Genomic DNA, 27502 nt, shown 5'->3' on the forward strand with positions numbered 1-27502 from the left:
TTATGCATTTTTAAAAAAAAATATATTTAAAATGTTTTTTTAAAAAAAAAAACATCAGTAGTTTGCATATGCATCTAAAGCTCGATTTACACATCATACACCTGTTGACATACATAAGTTTTACAGTGTTCCCTCGTAAAATGCAAACATTACACCACGAAAGGAAACAAAAATGTCACACTATTTTCATGTATGCAAATATAATATTCATAACCTTGAAATGTATTCGATATGATAAACTTTATAATTTTTCGTGAACCAAAAAAAAAAAAAAATTAACTGTATTATGTCTCTCCTGAGTAACTGACCTACTTTACACATGGGAAATTAGACTGTGTGCATCCACTAAAATTTAAATAATCCTATTTAAAGCTCATGTCAGAAATATTTAGAAAAGGCGAATCATGTTCGCCCTTCTTCTCTTTTATAATAAAAAGAGAGAAAGAAGATGCTCAACAGATCACTTTTTATGCTGCAATAATCTGCAAATACCCTTTAGTCCGTTAAATGAAAATTTACATCCTTAATTAAAACAATAAGGATATGCGCCCTTTGTACTACTCGAAAGATTAGTGAACTTGAGGTTTAAAGACATTCCTGATAACCGTAACGCTGCGGGAACGGTTTCATTCGCTATTCCACTACGAACGACATTTCCGTGAGCTTCCGCCAACTGGCACGACGGGACTTCTGCCAAGGTGACAGTGCCCGTGACAAACCCCTCACAGCTCGTGTAGGAACGTATAGCTATTCTATGGACCGGACCATTTTCCCAAGGTGCCTTATATGGTTGGGTATCATATGGGACTGTCGTGTTATTTCTGGCAGTCATTCTCGTGCTTCGGCTTCCGCGTGCACTTGTGACGTCTAGGATGAATCCATTTGAACTCTAAGAGGGAGGATGGACAAATAAATTCGGACGGAAATAATTAGTATTACACCCCTGAGCAAAGTCGAGAATAACGTACAATAGGGAAGCGTAGAGGCACAAGCCAAAGAATAAATAACTACATGACGATAACGATGTACGGAGAGTTGGCTAAAGATGCGGAGGGTGGTAGATCCTTCTGCACTTGCTCCTCATCGTCATCAGAGGAAAAGACGAAGCACGTGAAGGGGAGGGTAAGCAAGACACTAACTTCGATGGAGTAGTTGATTCCTCCCCTATATAGACATTAGTAAGTCTCACGTGTATTTTGGAGAGTGCCACGGTGTCGTGGTGGGGTGGTTCCAAGTGCTTTCTTTACCCGCCGTTGATGGTTCAAGATGGCTGTCATAGGCATGAGCTCTCTGTGTTATCGCAGGTTGCTGTTACTGGTGTTATTAATTGTTCCACATGGAATCTGCACAAAATGTAAGTTGATTGTTAATATCTTACTCTTAACGGTGACGTCACAACTTACAAACTGTTTCAAAGTGAAACCGATCCCACAAATTCAGCCATGTGAGGCTAATGACCTTGAAGACTTTAATAAAACAATTTGTTCGGTTCACCACAGCGAAGTATAAAATATGCATAATAAATAAACAAAGGGTGTTCTTTATTGCATCATGCCAAGTAATGATAAGCCTAAAAAATAAATAAGGAAATTAGTAGCATATTGTACATAAAATACCATAGCATCCATCAAACCGGGAAAAATTTCTAAATATCATATGATGTATCAGGTATTCAAAATTTATTTATTTTACATACGAGGAGCGATTCTTTTATCATATGTAATTCGTTACATCAATGGTTATCCAGTTAGTAATATACATAGCTGCAAAAAAAACAGTTCCGAAAGCTTGAATTTTATCATCATTTCTACAATTTTATTAGGTTGTAAAATTGTATAACCTAACCAAGCGCAAGGATATACTGGCAATTTCTGAAATAGATTGTTATCACTGACCAAACCAACTTTCCAAAAAAAAAATGACATATATTTTTATCAGCAATATATATAATTGATGTGTTTTGATATATAGTGAATATATGGATATTATAAAAAAAATTAGGCATCGGTATACATGTGGTATTATTGGAGCAAAAGAAAAGAAATCATTTTGAAAGATTATGCATGTAAATGAAGAAATTTAATTCTATAAGAATATATAAAAGCTCACGTAGATTATAAACGTTGATTATTCTAGTTTGTTTTTAGTGTTTACATATGAGAGTTTCGTGAATTTCATCCTTTGAACCAAAGGCAAACCAGCCTTTGGTTTTAATAATGCCTACCTGATCAATGCGTGTAAATTAACACGACAACCGAGATAAAATAGATAAATAAATATCTACTGATTTATAGATTTTACTACAATGAACGTAAATATTCTTATAATTATAATCTTATGCTATGATCCTAAATATTGACCAATATAATATTAATCATGATATTCTGTTTTATACATACGAAAGTCCTTGATTGTATTACCTTTACCTCAGAACTAATAAGCAGATAACAATTATTTATAATAAACATTTCAAGCAAATTAGAAATATCTATTTACATGACATAAATAGAGAATGCTATTTATCTTATACAATCATTTAAATTATCAAAATCATTTACATGATTAAAAGCATCATAAAACGAGAAATTCTACGCTGATCATTTTTACACGTTTATCAAAAATAATAATTCCAGAAGTACAGTTTTTGAGTTTGTCGGTCGGCCCACTTATTTGTTTAACAATCTTCAGATACACAAATATATGTATACACTATCGGTAGGTCGCACATTAATTTCATTATTATTATTATTATTATTATTAACATTCACATGACACCTCCATGGAGTGCCGGCACTCACTGTAGGTGCCAAACCTTTCATCCATTAAATGAATATTTCTATTAATTGCATGTTTTAGGTCAATTTTCTTGGTCTTCTTCAAAGAAAAAAAATAATAATCCGTTTTTTCCGGACGAAAAGCACATACTGTCTCCATATGAAAATAGTTAATTAATCTTCAACTGAAAAAGGTCCTTATAAAGATTCCTCACACGAAATGAAATCGAACCTGGATCTTTTCAACCAAAGGACGCTTGTAGCCTTGTCCTTCTAACCACACAATTGAGATACTCTGTGGTCACTCCAACTACCATTTTTTTTGGATGTCACTTTAATAGTCACTCAGTCTGATGCATTTAATATTCTTACATAATCAGTTACAACACGTTTAATAGAGACATAGTATAATATTTTAAATAATGGATTCACACGATTAAGAAAAAACTAACTAGAATTTATTATTCCTATATATTTCGCTCAATGTATCATAAGCTTCATTCAGAGAGAAAGCAGAATAGGCTACAACATTTAAATTATGAATACAATATTTCTCTTTCATGAAGGCGTTATTTCAAATAGTATACTATTCTTATAAAATATTATTTAAAAAATTACAATGCAGTTTAACTTATAAGATTAGTAGTTAAAGCGGTAAATAATTTTATACAATTATATAATTATCCAAAAAAATTAGCTATTCGTACTGCATAATGCACTATTATGAATATTAACTACATTTATTCTCCGGAAGTTTTTGTTTTTCAGTAGTAAAAATTTAAGTTTCACCCATGATACCGGCTGAAGAAGAAACTAAGGCCAAGAAGTTAGCATATTTTAAGTGTGTTTGTTCTCCGGCCACTTTTGCCTGTTCATGGGGTAAGAAAAAACCCGAGCTTCTTGCATGATCCTTGTATTTTTAAATGTTCCTCGCGTCCTGCGCCGAATTCGAATCCAGGTCTTTTCAGCCAACGATCACGTGCTTTCAGCTATGTTAGAGGAGTAGACAAAAGTGTCTTACTTTTATGACGTAAGTTGTAATATGCTCGTGATACATCGCAATTTCAAAAATATGCAGTTCAAATACTTAACTACAAAATTAGCACAACGAAAATTGAAAGCAAGTAAATAAAACAAAAAGTTTCATCAAAAGAAGAATTGCAATCCATCCATTTCTCGTCCATCCGAGACAATTGGGTTCCTTAATTACGGATTTAATGGAATTAATGAAATCGGCTTGCCACTCCTCTACTGCATCCCATAAGGGCGATATTTTCTGTCTGCAGATATGTGTTCATGAGGTTGATTTGCCTGTTTTGAGGGATGAAAAACCAGAGTTTCAGGAGAAGAATCCGCCGAACGAGACCGGCTAATTCACCCTTAACCGAAAAGAGCTGATGAAAAGTCTTCGAGTCATAAATGGAATTGGAACTAAGGTCTTTCCATCCAAACGGTTCAGTCGAAACCAACAGAGCTATGGAAGCTCCAAGAATGGTCCAACCCGTAAGATATAATTAAAGAAATTCAACATTTCATCGAGCAGATTTACTGAATTAAAAATGCTTACATCTGTTTATTAGAAAAAAAAAATTACTCATAAGGAAAAACAGAAATTACAAACAGGCTTATGCATAGTAACAGGGCGATTGATTTCAATTATTTCTTCATTATTTCATATTTCCATATTAATATCATATATTTTCAAAGTATAGTATCTGAGCCTGTATTCTCTACACATCAGTAGATATTATGCCATTAATATTAAATGAATGCTGTTTTAAATATTTATTTAATTTTAGTATGCAGTTTAAAGTATAATTCCATTCAAGCTTTGTGAATATAATTCTTCTAAAAAAAAAAAAAAGAAAGGCTTATTATGATAATAATCAATAAAACTCTTATTGTTTGGAGTATAAAATTACATTTCGTTCTCAAATATGAGAATTTACCACTTCTTTGATTCTATTCTATAACATGAATAGTTCTAGAAATTCAAAAGGTCTTTATAAAAATAATTTTTGTGACATACAAGGATTTATCATACCGTCTACTTTGTAAGAACGTCTTGGTTGACAAGTAGCGCCATATGCAATAGTAACCGTTCTTAACAGTTGAACACAATTCACTAAATTGACAGAATTTAAATTTCCAGTTTCATATACATATATATATAGAAAACGACTCAATAGCACAGTTGTCAGTTGTAAGAATGACAAGAGCCCTTTTGTTAAAAAGAATAGGGGTGGAATCCTATCGAGGATGGAGAAGCGTGTCTAGGTCTTAATCTTATGGGAGTTATCCGGTCTCAAAGAAATAACAATTTTTTCCCCTTCTAATTCCACAAAACAGACCAACCTGGTGTATCGGCACTTAATGCGGACTTTAAGGTGTCGCTGCATAAATTCTAACCAACCTAAAGCCAGCTGAAAGGGTTTGAACTTTTAACACACGCTTCAGGTATCTTTTGGGTATTAAATTTAAATATGGAACTATTCAGCATTGCAAATTAACAGCATCTTGACAATTTTTCTTTCTTCAATTTTAACCAAAGAGTGTCAAACTCTGTTGCCATTTATCAGAGATGGTAAGAATCAATGATTAATATACAAGTAATACATATAACATTATGGTATAAACTACATATAGGATTATCTTCATCAAATATTTCAAAACGTGCAATAACTTCAACCTCAGAAATAAATTAATGAAAAAAGAAATGCTGAGCAAAAATTTTTCACCTTAATTTTAAGTTAAAAGACAATAAAAGTTTGAAGGAAACATAACCTTCAATTATTAGTTCGTTTTTTACACGACTTTGCTTTACCACATTCACATAAAAGCGCTGATATGAGTGATATTCAGTTATGAGAATCAGCCATTTATTATCCAATAAAGATGGTTTTTTTTTCCTTTTGTTTCGTTAAACAAAAGTTGGCCATTCTGGCTCCCTCTTGAGTGTTTTTCATCTTTGCTTCACTCTAATCGCTAAAGGGCCTAGTATGCCTGGAATGGAAAAGCTTACTTGTCCTCTGGCTGTGTGCCAATGACCGGCGAAACAGCTGGGAAGCAGATCCTTATAATAAAGAAAAAAAAAACACTTCCGTTTTGGGGATTGGGTATCTAATCCTCACAGTTCAATGCCAGGGCAATTCAGAGGAAAACGACTGAGTTCATAAAGAGCAGGATAACTCTAATTTTCATTACATACATTATATACTGTGCAAAGAATAAACATTTTAATGTTTATTCTGTGCACAGATAAACTTTAATACTTTGTACGTGAATATGGTAGAAACAAACTTTCAATTACATAAAGAAAAGTTTATAAGGTTTAAAACAGTTACTATATCCATTTCTAAAGTTCAGAAAGACTGCAGTCTAATGAAAAAAATATGGTTTTACGACAAATCTCACATGATATAAAACGGACTTCATATGGTATGTATCGTAACGTTCTTTTTATTCACACTAGCGTATTTTTCTAGCTAGGTAGTCTTTTCAAGGTGAAACCAGGTAATTAGTCAAAAACATTTCAACAAAAGCAATTACTAAATCGTAGCATAATGAAACATGGAAGAGACTATTTCATGTATCAGCTCTCAGCAATCCTACAGTTACAAAAATAGTATAATGATTATCAGCGTTACACCTCACCCTCTTAGAATACTCATCAAGGGAGAGTATTCTAAGTCTCCACTGTACATAATCCACTAACTACACACAATGCCACAACCGCCTACAACAACAGCATTTTTTGTCTGTAAACTGCGTGTGTTCTGCAGGATGAAAAACTCGAGTTTCTGAGATAAAAAAATACCCCTACTTCGGTATGACATGGGCTAACTCACCTTATGGAATAACATCAGTAACAGAGCAGTATCAGTAATTATTAAATTACTGATACTGCTCTTTCAAATGAAGGCTGTGGAACCTTCATTTGAAAAATGTCACTATAAAGGTTTCTCGCGTACAAGACAGGATTCGTGCAGTTGAAAAATAAGTTCTGGGGGAACTTATTTTTCAACTGCACTACGGAGGCGGTATGGTTATTTATTTTATAAATGTCAGTAAAGTAGCCTCTTCTAATTGCGACAACCTTATCCTTCTTTTAGCACTTGGCTCAAATTTTTACACATTTTTTTTTTTACTTTTTTGCACTGTTTTATATTTTATGAGACAAAAATAATATTATTTGCTTTGGGTAGTTGTTTCAGATTTAGCTAAACCAACTGAGACTATGAGTTAATATTACATTTGTAAATTCTAATAGCTATTATCCTATGATCTTCGCTAGTGAGGCTGGCTGGGAAACCTTCATTTGAAAAATGTCATTATAAAGGTTTCTCGCGTACAAGACAGGATTCGAAACCAGACCTTCCTGGGGGGGGGGGAACTTATTTTTCAACTGCACTACAGAGGCGGTATGTCTATTTATTTTATTTTATTTTTTAATTATTATTTGGAGGGAGGTTAATTTCTCGGTTTTTTTAGAGAGTTACCTCTTGTTATGTAGTTTTAGATTTATTTTAGGTTTATTTTAATTCATTGCTTCGGTTTTATGTGATTTTAGAAAATTATGGAACGTATCCCTAATTTTTCAACATAAGTTAGGTCTTTTTTGTGCGATTTTTTATATGCGGTTTTCTGTGGAACGTATCTACCGTATAAAAAGAGACGCAACTGTACATGTATACATATATATGAGAGGAGAAAAAAACCCTACTTGACTGTGCCAAAGATCGATTAACTCCAGAATCGCAATAAATTTGGGTTTAATTTTTGGAATATCCCTTTGGGGAAACACATTTGACTTTTAAGTTGTCCAGCATGTCCTGGTAGCCATGTCATGGTTTTGGGCACCTCCACCAATGGACCAAGCTCCATCCAACTGAAACACCCCATACTATTACTGAGCCTCCACCAAACTTGACAGTTGAGATGATGCAGTCCTACCGGAACCGTTCCCCGGTTAATCTGCAGATTCAAACATGCCCATCAGAGTGAAACATTTGAAAGCATGATTCGTTGCTCCACATAACCCATTTCCAACCATCACATCAGCTCGCTCGCAGCAGCTCTGCCGTGGTATCCTAAGACATGTAACTCTCTGTGGACAGTTCTAGTGCCGAAAGATGTCCCTGCAGCATTTTCGAGGTTGATTGCGCTGATGATGTGCGGGATACTTGAACATTCCGAGACAGAACTCTTCGATCTCGGTCAGTGAGTGCCGGTGGCCTTCCCAGGGCGTTTTCCTGCTGTGGTAGCACCATCAACTTTCCATCAACGAATGACATAAGCAATGTTAGATTTTGGTATACTGAGACGAGTAGCAATGTCACGGATAGAAAGACCACTGATGTGACACTGAACTGCTATCCCATGTTGGAAGTCCGTCAGTTCGGCTGAACGTGGCATCTTGACATCGAGTACAGTGTAAAACATACAGCACATTCCACCTTTTATTACCAGACTTACGCAGACACCCATGAATATTGGCATGTAGTAGGATCCGAAATTTGCACAACACATGAAGTGTCCAAATACTTTTGTCAATATAGTGTGTGTGTGTGTATATATATATATATATATATATATATATATATAGACAGTTTTAGGCAAAAAAAAAAACTGGTAGTTCTTATTATCCGAAGTTCCTCTATTATCTCACTTGAGAGATTATTTTCACCGCTTGTATCCTAAGTGCATATGAACTTTACAAAATCTATTGTAACATCATTTATTCATAAATTTGGATTAGTCACAAACTACTTTCCGTTTCTACTTTCAAATTTCAAATCTACTTTCCGTTTCTCACTGCTCAGATCACAATGCTGTAAACAGCAATAGCAATGACATATTTCACTTAGAATACAGTTGTTGTTGTTTTTTAATATCAGCTATTTTTTTAATATCACTATGCAGTGTATGGGCAAGTGGCTAGGAAGAAAGAAGAAACCTGTTGAGGAGTTCCTTTTTATTCCATGCATTTTTCTTCAGAAAAGAAATGCATGGAATAAAAGAGGAGAATGAGAAGTTAGTTCGAGTACACTTTGCATTCTGGAAACACAGACTGCGTGCGTACTGACATCTTTCATTTTTGTCCAATATCTTGGAATAAAACATCGCTTATTGTGTGCTTAATATTTTAACTTTATCTTCTTCTCTTTACGCGTTAGGTTCAATAGCTTGCCATCGGCCAGCTATTGGCAAGCCTTAATAGAAACCTAATTAATGCTTCTATAGGGAAATTAATCTTATCTGTAGTCTACCACCGGCTATCCGTCCGTATCTTATAGTATCGTAGTCTGTTATGTCTGTCAATTATATTCACTGGCCTGTTTGCATGTCTCAGAGGATGGAAAAGAAAAAGAAAAAAAAAGACTTTTCGGGAGGAAAACCCCGCCACCTAAATAGCTGAAAAGCTCACCTTCAACAGAAAAGCTCTTATAAATCTTTGCATTCGTTTTAGATGGGATTCCAATCCAAGTCTTCAAAACAAAGGGCATCATATATATCAGCTCACAGGATCCTATACTTTAGCACGCTCAAATTATCAGTATCTCAAATATATCATAACGTAAACCGAGTTCCAATATACCTAAACCTACGGAACTTCTCATGAGATATCTGAGATCTCCCAAGATGTCCCATTCTCCAAGAATGGCACGAAAACGATACTATAAACGGAAATGTTTTGTGTAATCTGATGAAAGATAGGCTATGTGATGCACATTCTTAGTTCCCCGCTTATTAAATACAAGCATATAAATGCTAAACAGTAACGTTTTACATTTGATATCAGATACATATCTTTCCGCTTTGGGAAAATAAATACATCCTTGCTTTGAAAGCACTCATTATTAAGACTATGCGTGTATAATTACATATATAATACTTTAGCTCTTCTCATCTTTCCCTCACGTGTTAAACCCAGTGGCCTATCAACAGCCAAGAAATTAGGCTTCCTTTCTAGGAAGCCTAATTATAAAACCAGTTAATTCTCTGATGGGGGGAATGTTAATGCTGTCTGCATTAGTCACTGAGTGTATTCTCTGCCTGAAATGTCCTGTCTTGAGGGATAAAAAAATGTAAAATAAAAAAGTTTTCTTGAAGGAAAGTCCTGTCTCCTCCATATGAGACCGACTGAATTACCTTCTGTTTAAAATACATTTTAATCGTTCTTAGTGTCCAAGACAAAATTCGAATCCAGGTTTTTCCAGCCAAACGGCATCATCCATCCTTATCGAGTAAACTACGATGGCTCAATTGATTTTATAGACCTTTTTTTTTTAAATTTTGAATCTAGTGAAAGTTCAAATGAAAAGTCGACAAGAAAGTTTCACGGCGAAATACAGTTACACACTAATTCAATGTTGCAATAGCATCACAATGGGCATTTCTTTGCCTAGCATTTTAATATTTTGTTATGACGTGTTCGCCACTTAATAACAGCTTCGTTTGTTATCGCATGTTGGTTGGTTATCACGCGAGAATCGTTTCGACTTGAAGCGCAATATTCAAAGAAATGCAAGTCTATTTTTATGTCATTTCTTCAATGCATGAAGTCTATAGTTATAACACTACTACATGTATACCTTTTTGCTGTTGAATAAAATCCTTTATCTTGCTGGTAAACTAATGCTATCAGGTAAAAAAAAAAAAAAGAAGTTTATACATACTGCCAGTTTTGAATCAACTACGCATTCTGTGTATTTCGTAACAATGGTAACTTTCTCCTATACTGGTGTCACCAGCTCTAGAAGACGAAACGTATTCTATCTGCTAAAGTTGGTTCTACATTCTAGTTTGAAGATTTTTTGCCTTCTATGTTACTCCTAAACGTTGTTGAGGGTTTCATTTCACTGCTTCACATCCTAAATTGTTGCTGTTCATTCATGAAGCCGTGTTTTTTTTTTTTTTTTTTGTCTTGCGATATTATTTTGTTTTTGTTTGGAATCCAAAAATAGGTCTTATCACGAATTCCAAATTGACTATAATCGAAAAGCCGATTTCAAATCGTCCTTGAAGTTTCTTAGTGGCTTCCTAAGTGCGGACGCACCTAAGGAAAATTCGAAGTAATATCCAAGTAACAACTTCAGCAACATTGCAGCTCACTATTGCAATAGGTCAATAAACAAACACACTACACTATACAAATCTGATTTTTTTTTTTTTTTTTTTACAATTACAGTACTATATTATGTTACTCGAAATATGTAATGTATTAATTTGTATGTATTATCCTTACTTATGTAAATTTATAAAACCTTAATCCTGAAATGCATTAGTCAATTAAATCTAGAAAAATAAAATACTGATTAAGGTAGTTATTTTTAAAAATCATATAATGAAAAAATGTTTGTACTAAAAGTCAAAATAATGCAAATATTCCTAAGCTAAGGGGATACATAAGTTTGGAAATACTGCTAAAAGGAATTCCTTATTTCCAACAAAGTCATTCTCTAAGTACCAGTCCTGCAGTTCTTTGCTTCACGTGTGAAGACATTTAAGAGTGGGTGAGGGGAGGATGCCATTTAAATATTAGTAAACAGTTTATGACTTCCAGACTTAGATTATCTCCCTTCAAGCTTTTCTGCAATCTCGTCATGTCTAATCTACTTCTTACAAGATAATAACTGGGGAAGAAAGTCATTGCTTCTGTGCTGATATTTAACATTTTGTGGATATACAGAATTGTAATTTTGTACCATTTAGCACAAACAAACAAACACCTATTAAATGCTAGAATGCTTTGCAGAATACAACACGCTCTGCACTTACTTATTCAGTAAAGCAGAAGGAAACGATAAAAGACAGTCTCGTGCTATATTTATACCATGCGGTTCTCCGATTCTACTTCCCTTCATGCAACCAACTATAATAATAGAATGTATGCTCTGGTTAGATATCCATATCCTCTTGTCATTACTCTATTCTTGGGAGTATAAATTATGTACTTCAGGCTAAATCTGTGTTTGTCTATAATGATATTTCACTATGACCAACTTTCAATTGTAATATTTCACAGTAGAAATTATGGATAGAAAACAAAACTTCAAAGAATATGTGTTTTTCCTGTTAAATATGCATTATGTTGCAAAAAATATCCTACATCTACACTACATCCACGTTCGTTTATATTGAATACTGTAAACCAGTGAAACCAATCATATGAAAAGGTAAGGTATCAAGGAATACAAGCCAAATACTGTAGTTGTGACAGTAGTGGAAATGGAGTGATTTGTGTTAACTGACTTTAAGAGACGATTTATCATAGGCTTCTAGTAATTAACAATCAGTGCACACAATCACAGTGCAGTTAAAACATCTACAATGCGGCTGACGTCATTAAAAGATGGAAATTTGATGTCGGAAGAGAAAAGCAAAGACAGTGAGGCAAACAAACTGGTGGGGAGGACAGAGGAAGAGTACATATGCAGATTCTGCATATGTACTCTTCCTCTGTCCTAGATATGCCTCTTGTCTAGATATATCCTTTCTACATATGCGTCAACCAAAGTGACGATATGATAACGATGGAAGTTAATAACAAGCAAGAAATAATGGAAATAAATTGAGTAAACGGCTAACATGTTACGTTATTCACTGAAATCTCTTTCCTTTATTTTAGGGGAAAACTACTTGAACTTCTTTTCTATTACGGTCCGCTTTCAAATTACTTACCAATGATATGGTTAAGTAAAATGTATTGGGAAGCATGCTGTTTAAGTAATCATTTTGGCCATGGTTATCTCAGATCGAATTATCTGTGAACCGCTAAGGAAGCTACTTGTTTAGTGTCGATGGTAATGAATTTACAAAATTCATTTTATCGTGTTATTAATTATAACAAAATTATCAGGTGTTTCAAAGAGTGAAATCTGAGAGGGAGGATGAAAGAAGAAGAAGAGGGAAAAGTAGTTGAATGAGTTTTGAATCTGTGCGTATTACAGCTGATGTTCGCGTCGTTTCTACAAGCCTCAGGAAAAGGGAAGGAGTTATAAAGTCATAACAGTTGAACACTAAACAACATATATTGATGAAAACGATTATAAGCTTCTAATAGTCTACTAATTATTATTATTTTTTTTCTCCGAACAAATTATTCTAGATTAACAGTATTTGCACTTCATTAATATGATTCTAGATATTAATAACCTTTATTTCATATGAAAACATGGCGTGAATCTTTTAATGAAAATGAGTGAACAAAAAAGTATGCAATTGTCAAATTACTTCCGAAAAAAAGTTTTCTTTATTTACAGAAAAAAACAAACAAACAAACTTAGTTTTCCAAGTCATCATAATCATAACAGCTCACCTTTCTTTCTCGTATGGTTTGATAGTCTCTTATTATGGCCAGATACTGAACTTTTGAAACCTATAATAAAATTAGTTTAATCCTTTATCCAAGTGTGAGCAAACAAAGTTTGCGCCTGAAAGTATCTTCAGGACTAGGGTAAGGTGGTACAACACCAGGGCACTCCTTGCAAAGGTGGAGCAAGCTACCAACACTCCTAACTCAGTATCTCCCATAATGCAAAACACATCTCCTTGCGGATATGTTTAATGTTATGCATTAAGGGAAGGGCCACTACCCAGACTAGTTTCGACCTTTATTGAGGTCTCTTCAGTGGTAGCCAGGCCCAAGTGGAGATACCAGGCAGAAGCATTAGCAGGTCATCTCCACCTATAGCAGTTGCCAAATGGTGTGCCACCTAATTTTATTATACTCTAACCAAGTGAAAAATAAACTTTCAACATTTTGAAACCTAATTTGACGGGATAAGACTCGCCTTTGACAATACTTAGGTGAATAATTCGAAATCATCATAATCATAACAGCTCACCTTTCTTTCTCGTATCAGGTTTGGTAGTCTCTTATTATGGCCAGATACTGAACTTTTGAAACCTAATTTGACGGGATAAGACTCGCCTTTGACAATACTTAGGTGAATAATTCGAACGAATGTGTTCGCCCAATAGATATTCCTATTTTAGAAGTAGATAAATTTCGAGTTTCATGGAAGATAAACCTGCCTTAGTTTAAGATCCGTTAACCACGTCTCGTTAAAAATAACCTAGAAAAGTCCTCTAATCACAGATAGGATTAAATCCAAGTCTCTTTTCCAAACAAGTTACACGGAACGAAAACAACTGAGTCCAGGATGAAATGACGATAGCCAGTATAATTAGCCGAAAAATAAATTTATAAAATAAAACAAAAGCTGCAGCAAATGAAAATATTTCATAGTTACACTGCAAGTTCCCCTTCGCCCGCCAATATTATATATTTGCAATTTAATTGATCATACGTAACATTGCGATTTGCGAATTGGCAAATCGCAGTGTTACTACTGTATGATCGCTTAAAACGAATCACTTAAAAATCTTTCTCACTTGCTTAATTACAGCTAATTTTGTGCACCATTTCATGTTTCCTAATATCATGTAAAAAAAAAAAAAGGAATATATTCATGAACTAAAAGTCGTTAAAATATTAATACTGTTATAAAACAGAGTTTGAGTTTTAAAAATATTTGATTAAGTCCTTTTACATGTATCAAAGTATATGCAGCAATGCATGTGTATTTCAGTATGACGTACTTGTTATTATTAAATAATGATTATAATTGTTTCTAATACTAATACATGTGCACTATGGCATTCGCCCAGGGGCAAATTCTCCATGCTTGCTGCTCAAGCTCATTAATTGAGAAAGAAGTAATATTTATTTGTTAATAAATGATATTCTGCATTTATGCATTTATAAGCATTCCATTTAGGCTTTTATTTTTGTAGACAGAAGACGTCTTAAGTTTGCGCGGCAATAACTGAGCTTTGAGTTGTGTATCGAAGGCCGATGCTTGCTCGTCTAGTCAAAGCTACCTTGGCTTGCTCGGTTGTAGGAGCTTCCAGATCTTCACAGCAGCACTGTGATTTCATGCGCGCGCATAGCCATTCACGTCGTCTCACTCTGTTTCTTAAACACAGGCCATACGCAACCAACGTAGCTCTAGCCAGTGAGCTTTAGCCAGCCTTTACAAGTGTGCGTGTTGCTGGGAAAATTAAGTTACAACCAACTTTTTAGGATCTTATTGACCAGTTCATAAAGAAGAACCGTAAGGTATAATTTGTATCCAAGTAGCTAAATTGAAAAAGACAGAATATCATTTTGTAAAATAAATGTTGTATTTGTATGATTAAATTTACATAAATTTCTAAATATGTAGTTTTAAATGGTCAGTAATTCATTATTCCACTAATCAGACTTCAATCACCTCTCACTTCCTGAATGATTACAAGAGCAAGCGTGAATTTCAAGACCTGCATTCGCCTACCAAAGTGATCAAATGGATAATTATTTTACTAAACCTAAATTGTTACAGATCACTTAACTTGTATCAAGGTCAACAAACATTAAATTCTTATACATTAAAACATTAAAATACATTAAATTCTTCCATTTTAGATAAAACTGTTATATAGAAATCTGCAGCCCCCAATCACTTTTTCACTATATATCTCTCGTTTAATTTTTACTGATTCACTAGAAATGATTGACCTGTAGTAGAACTATGTAAGATGAACACTTGAGACTCGTAAATAAACAGGCCTAAAATAGAAAGTTATTTAGGAGACTGAGACTGTCACCAAGTGAAAAATGTTACTTCTTAGGTATAGAAACTATCATTGAACGCAAAGTATATATATATATATATATATATATATATATATATATTGACAACTACTTATTAGTTTTTTTTATATTTCTTATTTTTAAAAATAATTTACCTCCATTTTTTACTAATAACGTTTATTTTAAATTTTAAGCGTGTTATAATTCAAGGATATATAGATACGTTTTTTATTATTGTTTAAATGAAAATCTAGAACTATAAAGTGTATACCAAAATATCACTATTTCAAAACATTGCATTTATTTACATAGTTATGAATATCACATAATGAGTTTTGAAAGTGCACCTATGGCTTCCACGGGCTATTGCGAAAGGAAGAAACGGTTTGCAATGATTTGTCATTGTTAACAGTCGTTTTTTTTTTCTTTCTTTTAACAAAAGTTTGTAAACCTATAGTACATTATGTACCCTGGGTGAGCCAAGCGTTAAATAATCTGTGAATCATTCTCAAGAGATCCTAGAAACATTCTCTAGAAACATCCATGCCACAGTGAGGTTGGCCTATTCGTTGGAGAGTAAAGACGCTAACCACTAAGCAAACTAGCCTGACTAAAATGCCCTTTTTTTTTTTTTTTTTTTTTCCAATTTAACCGACTTTCTTGGCTTCTTCGTAGTCACTTATCTGTTTGGAAAAATTCCAATAAATGTATAAAGTTAAAAAGCAATTCGAATGCATCATTCTAATAATCCTTTAGCTATTTAAATACCATCCTTTTAAAATCGCCACTTATAAAATATCGTCTGCACTGTACAATTTCTGCGGAGAGAGATATAAATACTTAATAAATAATTTTATTTAACAGAATTTTTAACAAAAACGATATTTAATATCGAACGTGTGTGATTTAAACGTAGGTAGTTAGAAATGACGGCACGTTTAGCTAACTTTTGGCACTGCTAATATCTGTCTCGCTTAAAAATATCGCCACTCTTACCATGACGAGCTCACGGCTGTAAACTTCGAGCTAGTATACGCTGACTAAGGGTTATTTTGGATCTCCCGTAAATAGAATACCCATAACCCACTTTCTTTGCAAACTATAGTAAAGTTAACAAGTACATAATTAATAACCATTAAAAAGGGAAAATAGTTTAATTCTCCATGAAATTCGTTTTATGGCTTAAAATAACCGAAAAGAACACGTAACTAGAATCACAACTAAAATTGAAGCCTTATTTGTGTTTTAATTTGTTTGGTGTATATTTATAAATTGCAAGCAGGATACATTGATTTCAGAGAATATTGCAAGGCAGAATATATTTATTAAAACTCCAAATTCATATCTGAATTTTTTTCAGTGTGCTTTAATAATTTTATATTAAAAGTTATTTATTTATTTTGTTTTATTTATCTATTTATAATTTTTTGTTGTTTATACGGATTTATAATAAAATTTATTTGTTTTTATTTATTTACGGATTTATTTTGTTTATGTTTTCGATGAATGGCCGAAATTTATAAATGACTAAACAAAATCATAGTTTTCAAGAGTAAATAAACCATTCTTATGGACTATATAGATTGCAAATTATGGAACTATGCTTTTATTAGATTAAATGGAATGAAATATAGTTTTAGATATGTTTTTCAACAACGGCTGCTTTATTCTCTGTTTATCTATCTATCTCCGAATATTATTAGCGCTAAAAAAAATTATTAGCGCATTATTATCACGCATCAAAGCATTATTCCCAAAGATTATTATTAAAGAATTTCTGCTTTTATTTATTTATTTCCTGGATTTGCTATTTAAGATTTTTAAATTCTTTGAAACGTTTCAGTTTTGATTGTTAAATTGTGCAACTATTTACCTAAATTATACAAAATATGCAATTTGTATAATTTAGCTGCATAAATGCATAACTCAGAAGCATCGAAATCGAAATGTCATGTCTATCAATTTTTTTTTTTTTTTGTATTCAAGCCAATATTTTCTACATGTTCTATATATTATTTTTTCCCCCTTAAACACGCATGGACTGATTCCGACATTTTCACGCGTGCTTATTTTTACAGTTGTCACATTTACATTTTCACAGCCGGCCTGATTGACGGAGTGAACAGCTCCCCCGCTATTCACTAAACAAATGAACAGCGTCATCTTCTGCAGGTGATGAATCCTAATCTTGCTTTTGCTTGGTTGTTTGTGAATGTCTTTAGGCGTTAAACTATTACCTTATAATGACGGAGCGATAGCAGGGAAGTTCATTTGGAAGCCTGAAGAAGTTTAAAAACAGCACTATACTTGGTTTCTAGAGTACGAGTTATAGATTATATAGCTCTTGTCTCAATTAGATACTAATGAGCTACAGATTTTCAACTTGTCGTATGAGGCATAATCAGTAGAAAAAAAGTGAAACAGGAAGGATATCAAAATTATTATTATTATCATCAGTATCATCATAGAACTCCAGGGAGGAAAAGACTCATCGAGTGAGGCCATAGATCACCCGCACAAGATGTCCCACCTTCTCTTAAACTCGTTCACATTGGATGCACTCACCACATCGACAGGCAAACTGTGCCACTCACTCACTATACAGTGAGAAAAAAATCTAGCTCTCACCCATTTCTTAACCCCGCACAAATTTAAATTCCACAAATGCCTTATTGTCCTCTTCTAACTTCCATATAACGAAAATGTTCGACAGTTGATAACCTATAACTCCTTTCAGAAGTTTATCGACCTCTATCATATCACCCCTCTATCTCCTCTTTACAAGTATCAGAAGTCTATACTCTCAATCTGCTCTTGCAATCTACATTCCATAATCCTGATATCATCTTTCTTAATCTTTTTTGCGCACTCTCCACAGTTTCTTTATCCCCTACGAACCAAGGAGACAGAATCTGCAAACAGTAGTCCAAGTGCAGTCATATCCAGGAAAAATTACTTCCCTATCCTTACATGTCAATGTTTATTTCAACATCGCAATTATCCTCTGAGTTGTATTTGCAATTTTTGCAATGTTACCTTTGAACTTCAACGTCCTATCCACATAACACCTAGATCTCTAGCCTCAATTACAATTACAATTTCTTGTAATAATTCTAACAATATGATATGCCGTTGAAAATCTCAGCAAGCCAAAGTGCATAACTTTACATTTATTAACATTTAATTGACAACCATTATCACTTCCCACTGTTCCAAGTAATTTAAATCATTTTGCAAGTGTTGTATATCAGTAGTATCCCTGATCGCCATGCCTATCTTTGTATTATCAGTAAACAATTAAGCATCTCTTGTGAGGTCCTTCCCAATATCATTAATGTATAGATTAAATAGTAGTGGACCAACGATTGATCCCTGGGGAACACCACTGGTCACCCGAAATCTAGCAGATTCATATACCACTTTGTAATACCTGTCTATCAACCACCTTATCCAAGCCAATAGTATATATTTCAATCTCATATTTAGTTTATGCAACGGCCTTTCATGATCAGGGCATCTTATAGAAAATATAGCTTGTCTGTCAACCCATTTCTGTATGCGAGTTCTTACCAACTTCTCTAAAATCTTCACTACCACTCCAGAGATACTGACAGGTCTGTAGTTAGATACATCAGTTTTTTGCATCACCTTTGTACAACGAAACTATCATACATTCTTTCCATTCTTGTGGGATCTTTCCTGGCCTGAGACTCAAATTATAGAAACATGTAAAGGATCAGGCAATATCCGCTGAACATTCCTTTAGCACACGTGATTATATTCCATATGGCCCTATTGCTGAAATGATATTCAGTTTATGCAACAGCTCTTGAACCTTATTCTTATGGACCCCCTATCTCTTCAACCAGTGTGGTGAGAGCATTGTGTGCGATTCTATATACACCGGGTTGATAGATCTTCACGAACTGAGTACTCATTATTTGCGCAATCTCATTTGCTTCTGACACAAGGGCGTCTGAACTCACTAAAGTTATTTCTAAACATTCATTTTTTTTACTTGCAGCATAGAGATGAAATTCTTTCGAGTTGGCTTTAGCATGCCAGCCAATTTGTTTTTCGTACTCCGATTCAGCTTTCCGTACAAAACTCTGTTCTGTAACTGTCCTGCGCTTTATATATGTCATAACTCCTCTCACTCTTAATCTTACGGTATTCTCTTTCCACATCATCAAATATATGCAGAAGTCTTCGTTTAGGAGGATATAATAAACGTATATTAAACAGTGGTATATGTTGAATTTATTATTGCCAGCATACATGGAAATAAGTTCCGTACTTATTTACATGTCAATACAAGTTTCCAGATGAAATTATATGCTACTTTTAATTAAAAAGCAATTAAATATGAATGAAAAAATCAATGCTTCCTAGGCTAAAAGTTCAGGCACTTAAGGTGATGGAGTAAGGATATAATGACAAGCGTGTGTTCGTTGGTATAATCTATTTTTGCAAGTGAAAAAAAAAAAGAAGAAGAAGAAAAAGAAAGTTTCTCTTTTAAGACTGACTAATTCAGTTTTGGATGAAAATATCTAGAAAAGGTTCTTCGCATAAATGAATGAATTTAAACTGTAAATTCATTCATTTATTCAACCAGAAGGCACAACAATCTCTTGATGTGTGACACCGTGACATCACAGAACCAAGAAAAATAAAATTTATAGTAGTGGTGGTCGTGTGTGGCAGAGTCATTTTATGATTTATTCTTTGTTTAAAGGAAATTCAGTATTATATTCTTCTGTTTATGTTATTATTTAGAATATAAATGCTCTAAATAACATAATTAAATAATTATTTAGAATCTATATACTTTAAGTAATAAAATAGAAGAATATCGTATGGATTTCCATTTAAACATACTATAAATCATATAACATCCACTAATAATTTTATTTATGGACATTTATTTTTAATTTAGTGAATAAAAGTTTTATGTTCATTATTGATTATTTCCTTATGATTATATACAATCTCACCGTTTTAATTTTTTTCTATTTGAATGTATCCTGTGCAGAATTAAATTCATTTTAAATTTCCGTTATACATATATGCAATTTTCTGTTTTGAAAATTGTAGAAATACTATTTTATAAAATTAGCTTTTCATTTTTATCATATTTTATTACTTATACATTTTCTGCTTCGCCAAATTAAATTTTTATAACAAATTAAAGACCCAAATATAAAACGAGTATTTTCAAAATATTCTTGCTGATGAAAGCTAATAACATGATCTAAAGTTGTTTTAAACCTATAGATGTTTTAGTTAGAATGATTAAAAGATGAAAAGTTCAGTTCCTGAACTTTTTATCTTCACACACACACACACACACACACACACACACACACACACACACACACACACACACACACACACATCTAAAACTGGCTAATTCAGCATTGGATGAAAATTTTCTTCGAATAAATGAATGAAACTCTGACTGAAATCCAATATCAAAACATAATACCATAACAAACAAAATTATCTACAGTCTACAATTGTAAAATTTTGTTTTGTAATTCTGCCATTAAAATTGTCCGACTGAAAGCAAAATTTTGAAATAAATACTCCAAATTTTTATGGAGGTCCTAAATATCAAATTTCATTAAAGTAATTTTGTCACTAAAATGGTCTATTTTAGTGAGGAAAATAATACATGCAAGATATGAGACTGCTTAGAATGGAATTTTGGACCGTGCGCTTCAACGACAACCATCATGATGTCTGAGAGTAAAGTAGAGAGAGCTCTGCTCCCGGTGGTAGTTCTGGAAAAATCGGACGATCCATTCTGCGGGGATAGGGGGGGGGGGGAGTCGTTCATCAGTTCGTCTTGGATCTCAGACTTTAAAAAAATGTTCATCAACCAGCCATGAACTTGAAATGGAAATATCTGATTGGATATTCTGTCGTTTTCCCGAGAACTATAATTGTGTGTGCAGGAGCGCGCCAAGGGTATTTGCCTCCCGGGTGCAACTTTTATCGGCCGCCCCTTAAAAAAAATAACTAAAAGAAATTGCATGTAGCATTTACTACAATAAATAAAATATCAATGTTGTCGCCCGGATGCGGTGCACCCTTTCCACCCCCTCGGGTTGGCGCGGCCCTGCGTGCGTGCGTGTGTGTGTGTGTGTGTGTGTGTGTGTGTGTGTGTGTGTGTGCGTGCGTGCGCGCGCGCGAGAGAGAGAGAGAGCATCTATTTGACAAATTTGCGATATTAAAGAGAGCAATCTAGTAGAGGTACTTAAAAAAACGAAAAAAACAAAGAGCGTCTCAATTTAATTATAGCACAGTTTATGAAACTCTGACTGAAATACAAACTGAAACTGGTGGATATATTATAGTTCACCTCCCTAGCCTCAGTGTTTCGACAATGCTCTTTTGTTAGAATGACGAATTCGAATTCTGTCCAGGTGCGACGAACCTTTATTAGGGCCTTTCAACTGAAGGTGAGTTAGCCGGTCTCATACTGAGGTATAAGGGTTGTTGTTGTTCATCCCGGAAACACGAGGTTTTTCATCCGCAAAATATGCAAACTATCCCGAAGAATGTACGCAATCGATAGCCATGATACCATGCAGATAGGATGAACCGCCCAATCAGAGCATTAATTAGGTTTCAACCACGCCAAAGTGACTTGGCCGTGATAGGCCATTGAGCCTAACACTAGACAAATTTTTGTGAAGATTCCAAATATAGAAATAAAGTCTGTCTAGTGATGAGAGTTCCAAGAATAACTTGAGTACAGATGAACAAAACGAATCACCTAACGAATCACAAAATGCATCTAAAAACGGATGATACTTGAAAAAATTTAGAATGTTTTGAATTCAACATTTAAGTTTGCAATTTAACAAGATGAATAAAAATATAGGTTGTTCCTTTTATCTTGGAATGGTAAAGAAATAATGTAACTCATCATTTAATCATTGAGTATAGCCAATCAATGATAGGCTATAGGAAAAAATGTACTGTGGAAATTTTTATTGTAATTTATTTTAGCTTCTAAATTAATGTTTCATTGTGCGTGAGTCAGATTACTTCTGTAGTTTTTATTGAGTCAAGTTAGTTTTCTTGTAAACCGTCAACCACAGTCAAAACTGGTAACAGGACAATCCAAAATCATAAACATTGCTTCCAGTAGCAATACTATAACAACTACATTAAAAATAAATAACCTTAATTCATTGTACCAATTACATTGCTAACCAGAATAATATTTTAAAATAGTGCATTTCGATATAGAATTATATTTACATATACTTATATGATTTTTCTATTCTATTCTATATGTCATATTTAATTCTAGCATGCATGATTTTCTTTTCACAGTCGATTATAATGCACTTATAACTCAAAATTTCTCTACTTGATTTCGCTACTACATTTCTCTTTACCCAGCAGCAAAAACAAACACGATTAACTTGTAATGTTCATAATTTTGTCGAAGAATAGAAGTTTTCTTTTAATAATCGACCACAGAGTCCTCTTTATAGAATATGATCTGACTAATACTGAATTACAGAATTACAGACCCCCCCCCCCCCACAACCAAAGAGTAGGCAACATCTTTAGTCCTAACTTTTTGGAAATCAGTTGATCAGACACCAAATTCGTCATCGCCAGAAGATGAATATACTGATTGGGACTAAGATAAACAGCTGCTATTATCGCGTGTTACTGATCCTTACTGACATGTATTTTATCGTGCATGTTCTATGTCTGATTTTTCTGAGTAATTGATATATCAGGCACCTCTGCTTAAGTAAGGAAGATGAAATGAATTTTTTGTTCTGTAAGATCTCTATTACTGTATATCTCTTTCTATTTTTACCTGAAGATATTTCTATATTTGCATCAAGAATGTGAAAGTGATCCATATTCTTGAAGCAAAGTGTGTCCAAGAAAGCGCATTGCAATTTAAGTGGATCTTTAGTCAATAAATAAACTGTGTACTCTTAACCTTAAGAGCACACAAGATAATACACTTAAACTTAATACACTGCTTCAGGATAAATAAAGTTCTTCTTGCGGTGTCGAGAATGAGCACTATATAACTAACGTTTGGTCTCTTTCCTCAAGAAGGAAAAAAAAGTATATATTTATGCTATATTAACATTTTCTAAGAATACTGTCTTGCCGCTGATTTATCTAGATTTATCTTTTCTTTTTCTAGAATCTAGAATTTTTCCTCCTCTCAAAACTCGTATGTTCATTTTTTTTGCATTGTTATATTTAATTCTAAACATCTATTAATTTATATCAACAGGAATAAATAAAATGGATGAATAAGGATAATTACTCGTTAAATTTTCCTGTTAATAAGAAGTGTTTCAATAATCGTCCAACCACCAGATGGATCAATGGCCAGTTGTAACATTGTAATATTTCTGAAATTAAGTGTAAGATAAAACGAAAGAAACAAAAATCACAACTCTGAACTTCAATGCCGAGTTATTATAATGTAACATTCAACTGAACTGATCTCGCCTCCCGCCCTTTACACATACATATTTCTCAAAAACTGTGAGTGAAAACAGTAAAATTTAATTGAAAGTTTATTTTTCACTTGGTTAGACTATAATAAATTTAGTTTAATCCCTTATCAAAGTGTGAGCAAACAAAGTTTGCGCCTAAAAGTATCTTCAGGACTGGGGCAAAGTAGTACAACACCGGGAAACTCGTTGCAAAGATGGGGCAAGTTAGCTTGCTCCATCTTTGCAACGAGTTGTACTTTTCTCGGTGTTGTACTACCTTACCCCAGTCCTGAAGATACTTTCAGGCGCAAACGTTGTTTGCTCACACTTGGATAAAGGATTAAAGTAAATTTATTATAGTAAATTTAGTCAATGCATATGCGGTCCAACTCCATTGCATTGTTATTGGACTGCGAGTGCCTAATCAGATTTTTTTTTCTCTTTTCCATACCTCTATCACTTTTGAAACAACCTTCGGTCTTCAGAATTTCCCCAAACTACAACCTACAGTTCTTAAGACAAATGTCGCTAACTTTCTTTTCTCTGTTCCTAAAACGCTATGCCTCTAATGTACTATAGGTTTAACAATCTTATTTGTGTAGGGGGAAAGAGGTTGTTATCAACTATAAAGAGCTTTAAACATGAGGTCAGGTCACTGAGGAACTATATATTATTATACTTATAGTATATTATTATACTTATAGTATATTATTAATATAGGATAATAATAATATAATAATAATAATAATAATAATATATTGTATTATACTTATTATATCATTTTTATTTTCAAGTGTTTAATACTTTAATGGATATGTTAATAATTGTTGACCTTATCATATGGTATTAATTTTTATCGTTTTCAAAATGAATATACCAAGAGTTAAGCCGGCAATGAATGTTCCATCGTATATATTTCAGCTCACTCTTCTTTTCATCATTTAACTTTAGGATGCCTGATCTATCATCATCATCATCAAATTCCTGCCATGTACCCTCAAGGGGTGTACAGGATATGACAGTACTACATGAAAAAATTACATCATTACTAACTTCCTATCTACAATTTTCCTCCAAATAAGTCTGTTACTTGTCAAGACTCCAACATTATCAGATCTTATATTTCTATCGTCTAAGGCACTTTGTACCGTATCAATCCACCTATATCTTGGTCTTCCTCTGGGTCGTTTTCCTGCCAAAATGGCAGAGAACACTTGTTTTGCTAATCTTTCCTCTCCCATTCTATTTAAGTGACCATACCACCTGAGATTAGCTATGCTAACGCATTCCTGGATGCTGACAATGTCAAGTTCTTTCCTAATATCCTCATTTTTAATATGATATTGCCATTGATGCCATCTGTTCACGCCTCTAATCTTTCTCAGGACTCTCATATCTGCGGTCTCTAGTCTTTGATCAAGTGTTTTACTTCTGACCCAGCTCTCAGATCCATAAGTTAAAACTGGTTTGAACACTGTCTTGTATACAGCTAATTTAGTGTTCCGACTAATTTCTTTCTTATTCCATATGAATTTATTCAATTGACTTCCCACCATACTACCTTTGCTGATTCTGTTGTCTATTTCTATATTTAATTTACCATCTTCAGTAAAAATCGTGCCTAAGTAGCTGAAATGTTTTACTTGTTCCACAGGTTCTCCATTCACAACACAGTTGACATTTTCAATGATTCTGCCTATTTTCATTGTCTTTGTCTTTTTATTACTGACCTTCATACCATATCTATTACAACAGCTATTCAATTTAGTCAGAGAATCTTGCAGACTTGTAGCGGATTTATTTAGAAGTATAACAATCATCCGCATAAAGAAAAGAGCTGACATTAACATCTCCAATTTTGATATCAGGTTTAATACCACATTCCTTCATAATATGATCCATATAGATAATGAATAACAGAGGGGATAATGTACATCCTTGTCTCACACCAGATTTAACATTAAACCATCTTCCTGTACTTCCTTCAATTCTAACTGCTGACTTACAACTCAAATAAAGACTAAGTATTGCTTGATATAATGCCCTATTGACACCATATAACTGCAGCGTATTGAATAGCTTCTTTCTTGGCACCTTGTCATATGCCTTTTCCAAATCGACAAAACTTAAATACAGATCTTTGTTATATTCCCATGCTTTCTCGACTATTTGTCGTAAAGTGAAGATCTGATCCTGACAGCCTCTATTTGGCCTGAATCCAGCTTGTTCTTCACCAAGCTTTTCTTCCACAATTCTTCTCAACCGTTTCTCAAGTATACTTGCATAGATCTTGCCAGTAACACTCAGTGGGGAAATACCTCTGTAATTCTCACATTCAGTTTTATTTCCCTTTTTATATATGGGTACTATGAGAGCTCTACTCCAATCATCGGGAATTCGTCCCTCTGTCCAGGCTTTCTGAATTATGCAGTGCAGCCAGTGTAAGATCTTATACCACCATACTTCAGCATTTCTGGTCGAATATCATCTACTCCTGCTGCCTTTCCACATTTCAAGCCTTTGATGGCTTTTTCTACTTCATGTATGGATATGTATTCCTGACTGCATGCCTGGTCAGTGTTTTTTATCACTGTGCTGTCATCACTGCTTGTTTCATTTAGCAGTTTTTCAAAGTAATTACTCCATACTTCAAGGATATCTTTTTCTCCTGTTTTCATGTCACCTTTATCATCTCTAATTCCTTTTACAGCACTCTTTCCTCTATTGCTAAGCTTCTTCAACAACCTCCAAAATATTTTGCGACCTTCTTGATATTTATTTTCTATATTCTTGCCAAAGTCCTCCCATGACTTTTGTTTAGCTAGTTTTATTTTACACACTGTTTAGCTTTCTTACATTTGTCTCTGTATTCTGTAAGAGTAAAAGCTGTCTTATTTGCCAGGAACTTTTGATATGCTTTCTTCTTTTCCTTCACTGCCTCTTTAACTTCCTGTGTCCACCAGGGAGTTCTGATTTTTTTATCCTTGCCCACAACCTAACCACATGCCTCTCTGGCAGAATCAATCAACGTTTTGCCTGATATATAAGTATATTTAATCCAATGTTATTTCATTTATATTCTTCTTCTTGCAGTATAAAAATTTCCCGTTTTTTTTAAATGTCCGCGGTATTTTTAAGCCCCGTAGTTGAAATTTTAAAGCACATAATTATTAAACATGCTTATAAATAATAATATATTAATAGTGGTATGTGTGGTGCGAAAAATAATTATGAACACAATAAGTTTATTAACCAAGTTTTTTCTTTTTGTAGGCAATAAATATTTTGTGGGGGGGGGAAGAAATTCGAAAGAATGGCTAAATAATACGATTCGTTACTGCAAGAGAAGGAAGGTTACGGAAAGAACACATTATGAAAATATGCTGACCGTTCGTTTTACAGTTCTAATTCATGTTTTCATGTGAGCGTTCTTTCGTTTACTTACACACAATATAATGGTAAAAAATGTGTATATGCGTTCTGAAATATAGTAGCAGCATTGACTATTATTTACGAATTATTTCTGAATGGGAATGGATATTATATATCTATAATATCCATTCACATACAGAAAGAAACGGCTATGTTAAAGACAA

The 27502-nt window shown here is 33.7% G+C and overlaps 1 protein-coding gene across 1 annotated transcript in view; it reads left to right on the top strand.

Annotated features, from left to right (window-relative positions):
• The first annotated feature begins 1042 nt into the window (after positions 1-1042).
• The window catches only part of LOC150105731 (uncharacterized), a 58744-nt gene continuing 32284 nt past the window's right edge, over positions 1043-27502 (top strand). The window contains exon 1 of the mRNA XM_090394326.1: positions 1043-1354. Within this exon, the coding sequence (XP_090250452.1) occupies positions 1267-1354 (88 nt within the window). The 5' untranslated portion in view covers positions 1043-1266. The remainder of the gene's footprint in view (positions 1355-27502) is intronic.

The sequence above is a fragment of the Typopeltis vanoorti genome, chromosome 6, assembly GCF_054136105.1.
Source record: "Typopeltis vanoorti isolate ZY-2024b chromosome 6, IOZ_Tvanoo_1.0, whole genome shotgun sequence".
Classification (NCBI taxonomy): domain Eukaryota; kingdom Metazoa; phylum Arthropoda; class Arachnida; order Uropygi; family Thelyphonidae; genus Typopeltis; species Typopeltis vanoorti.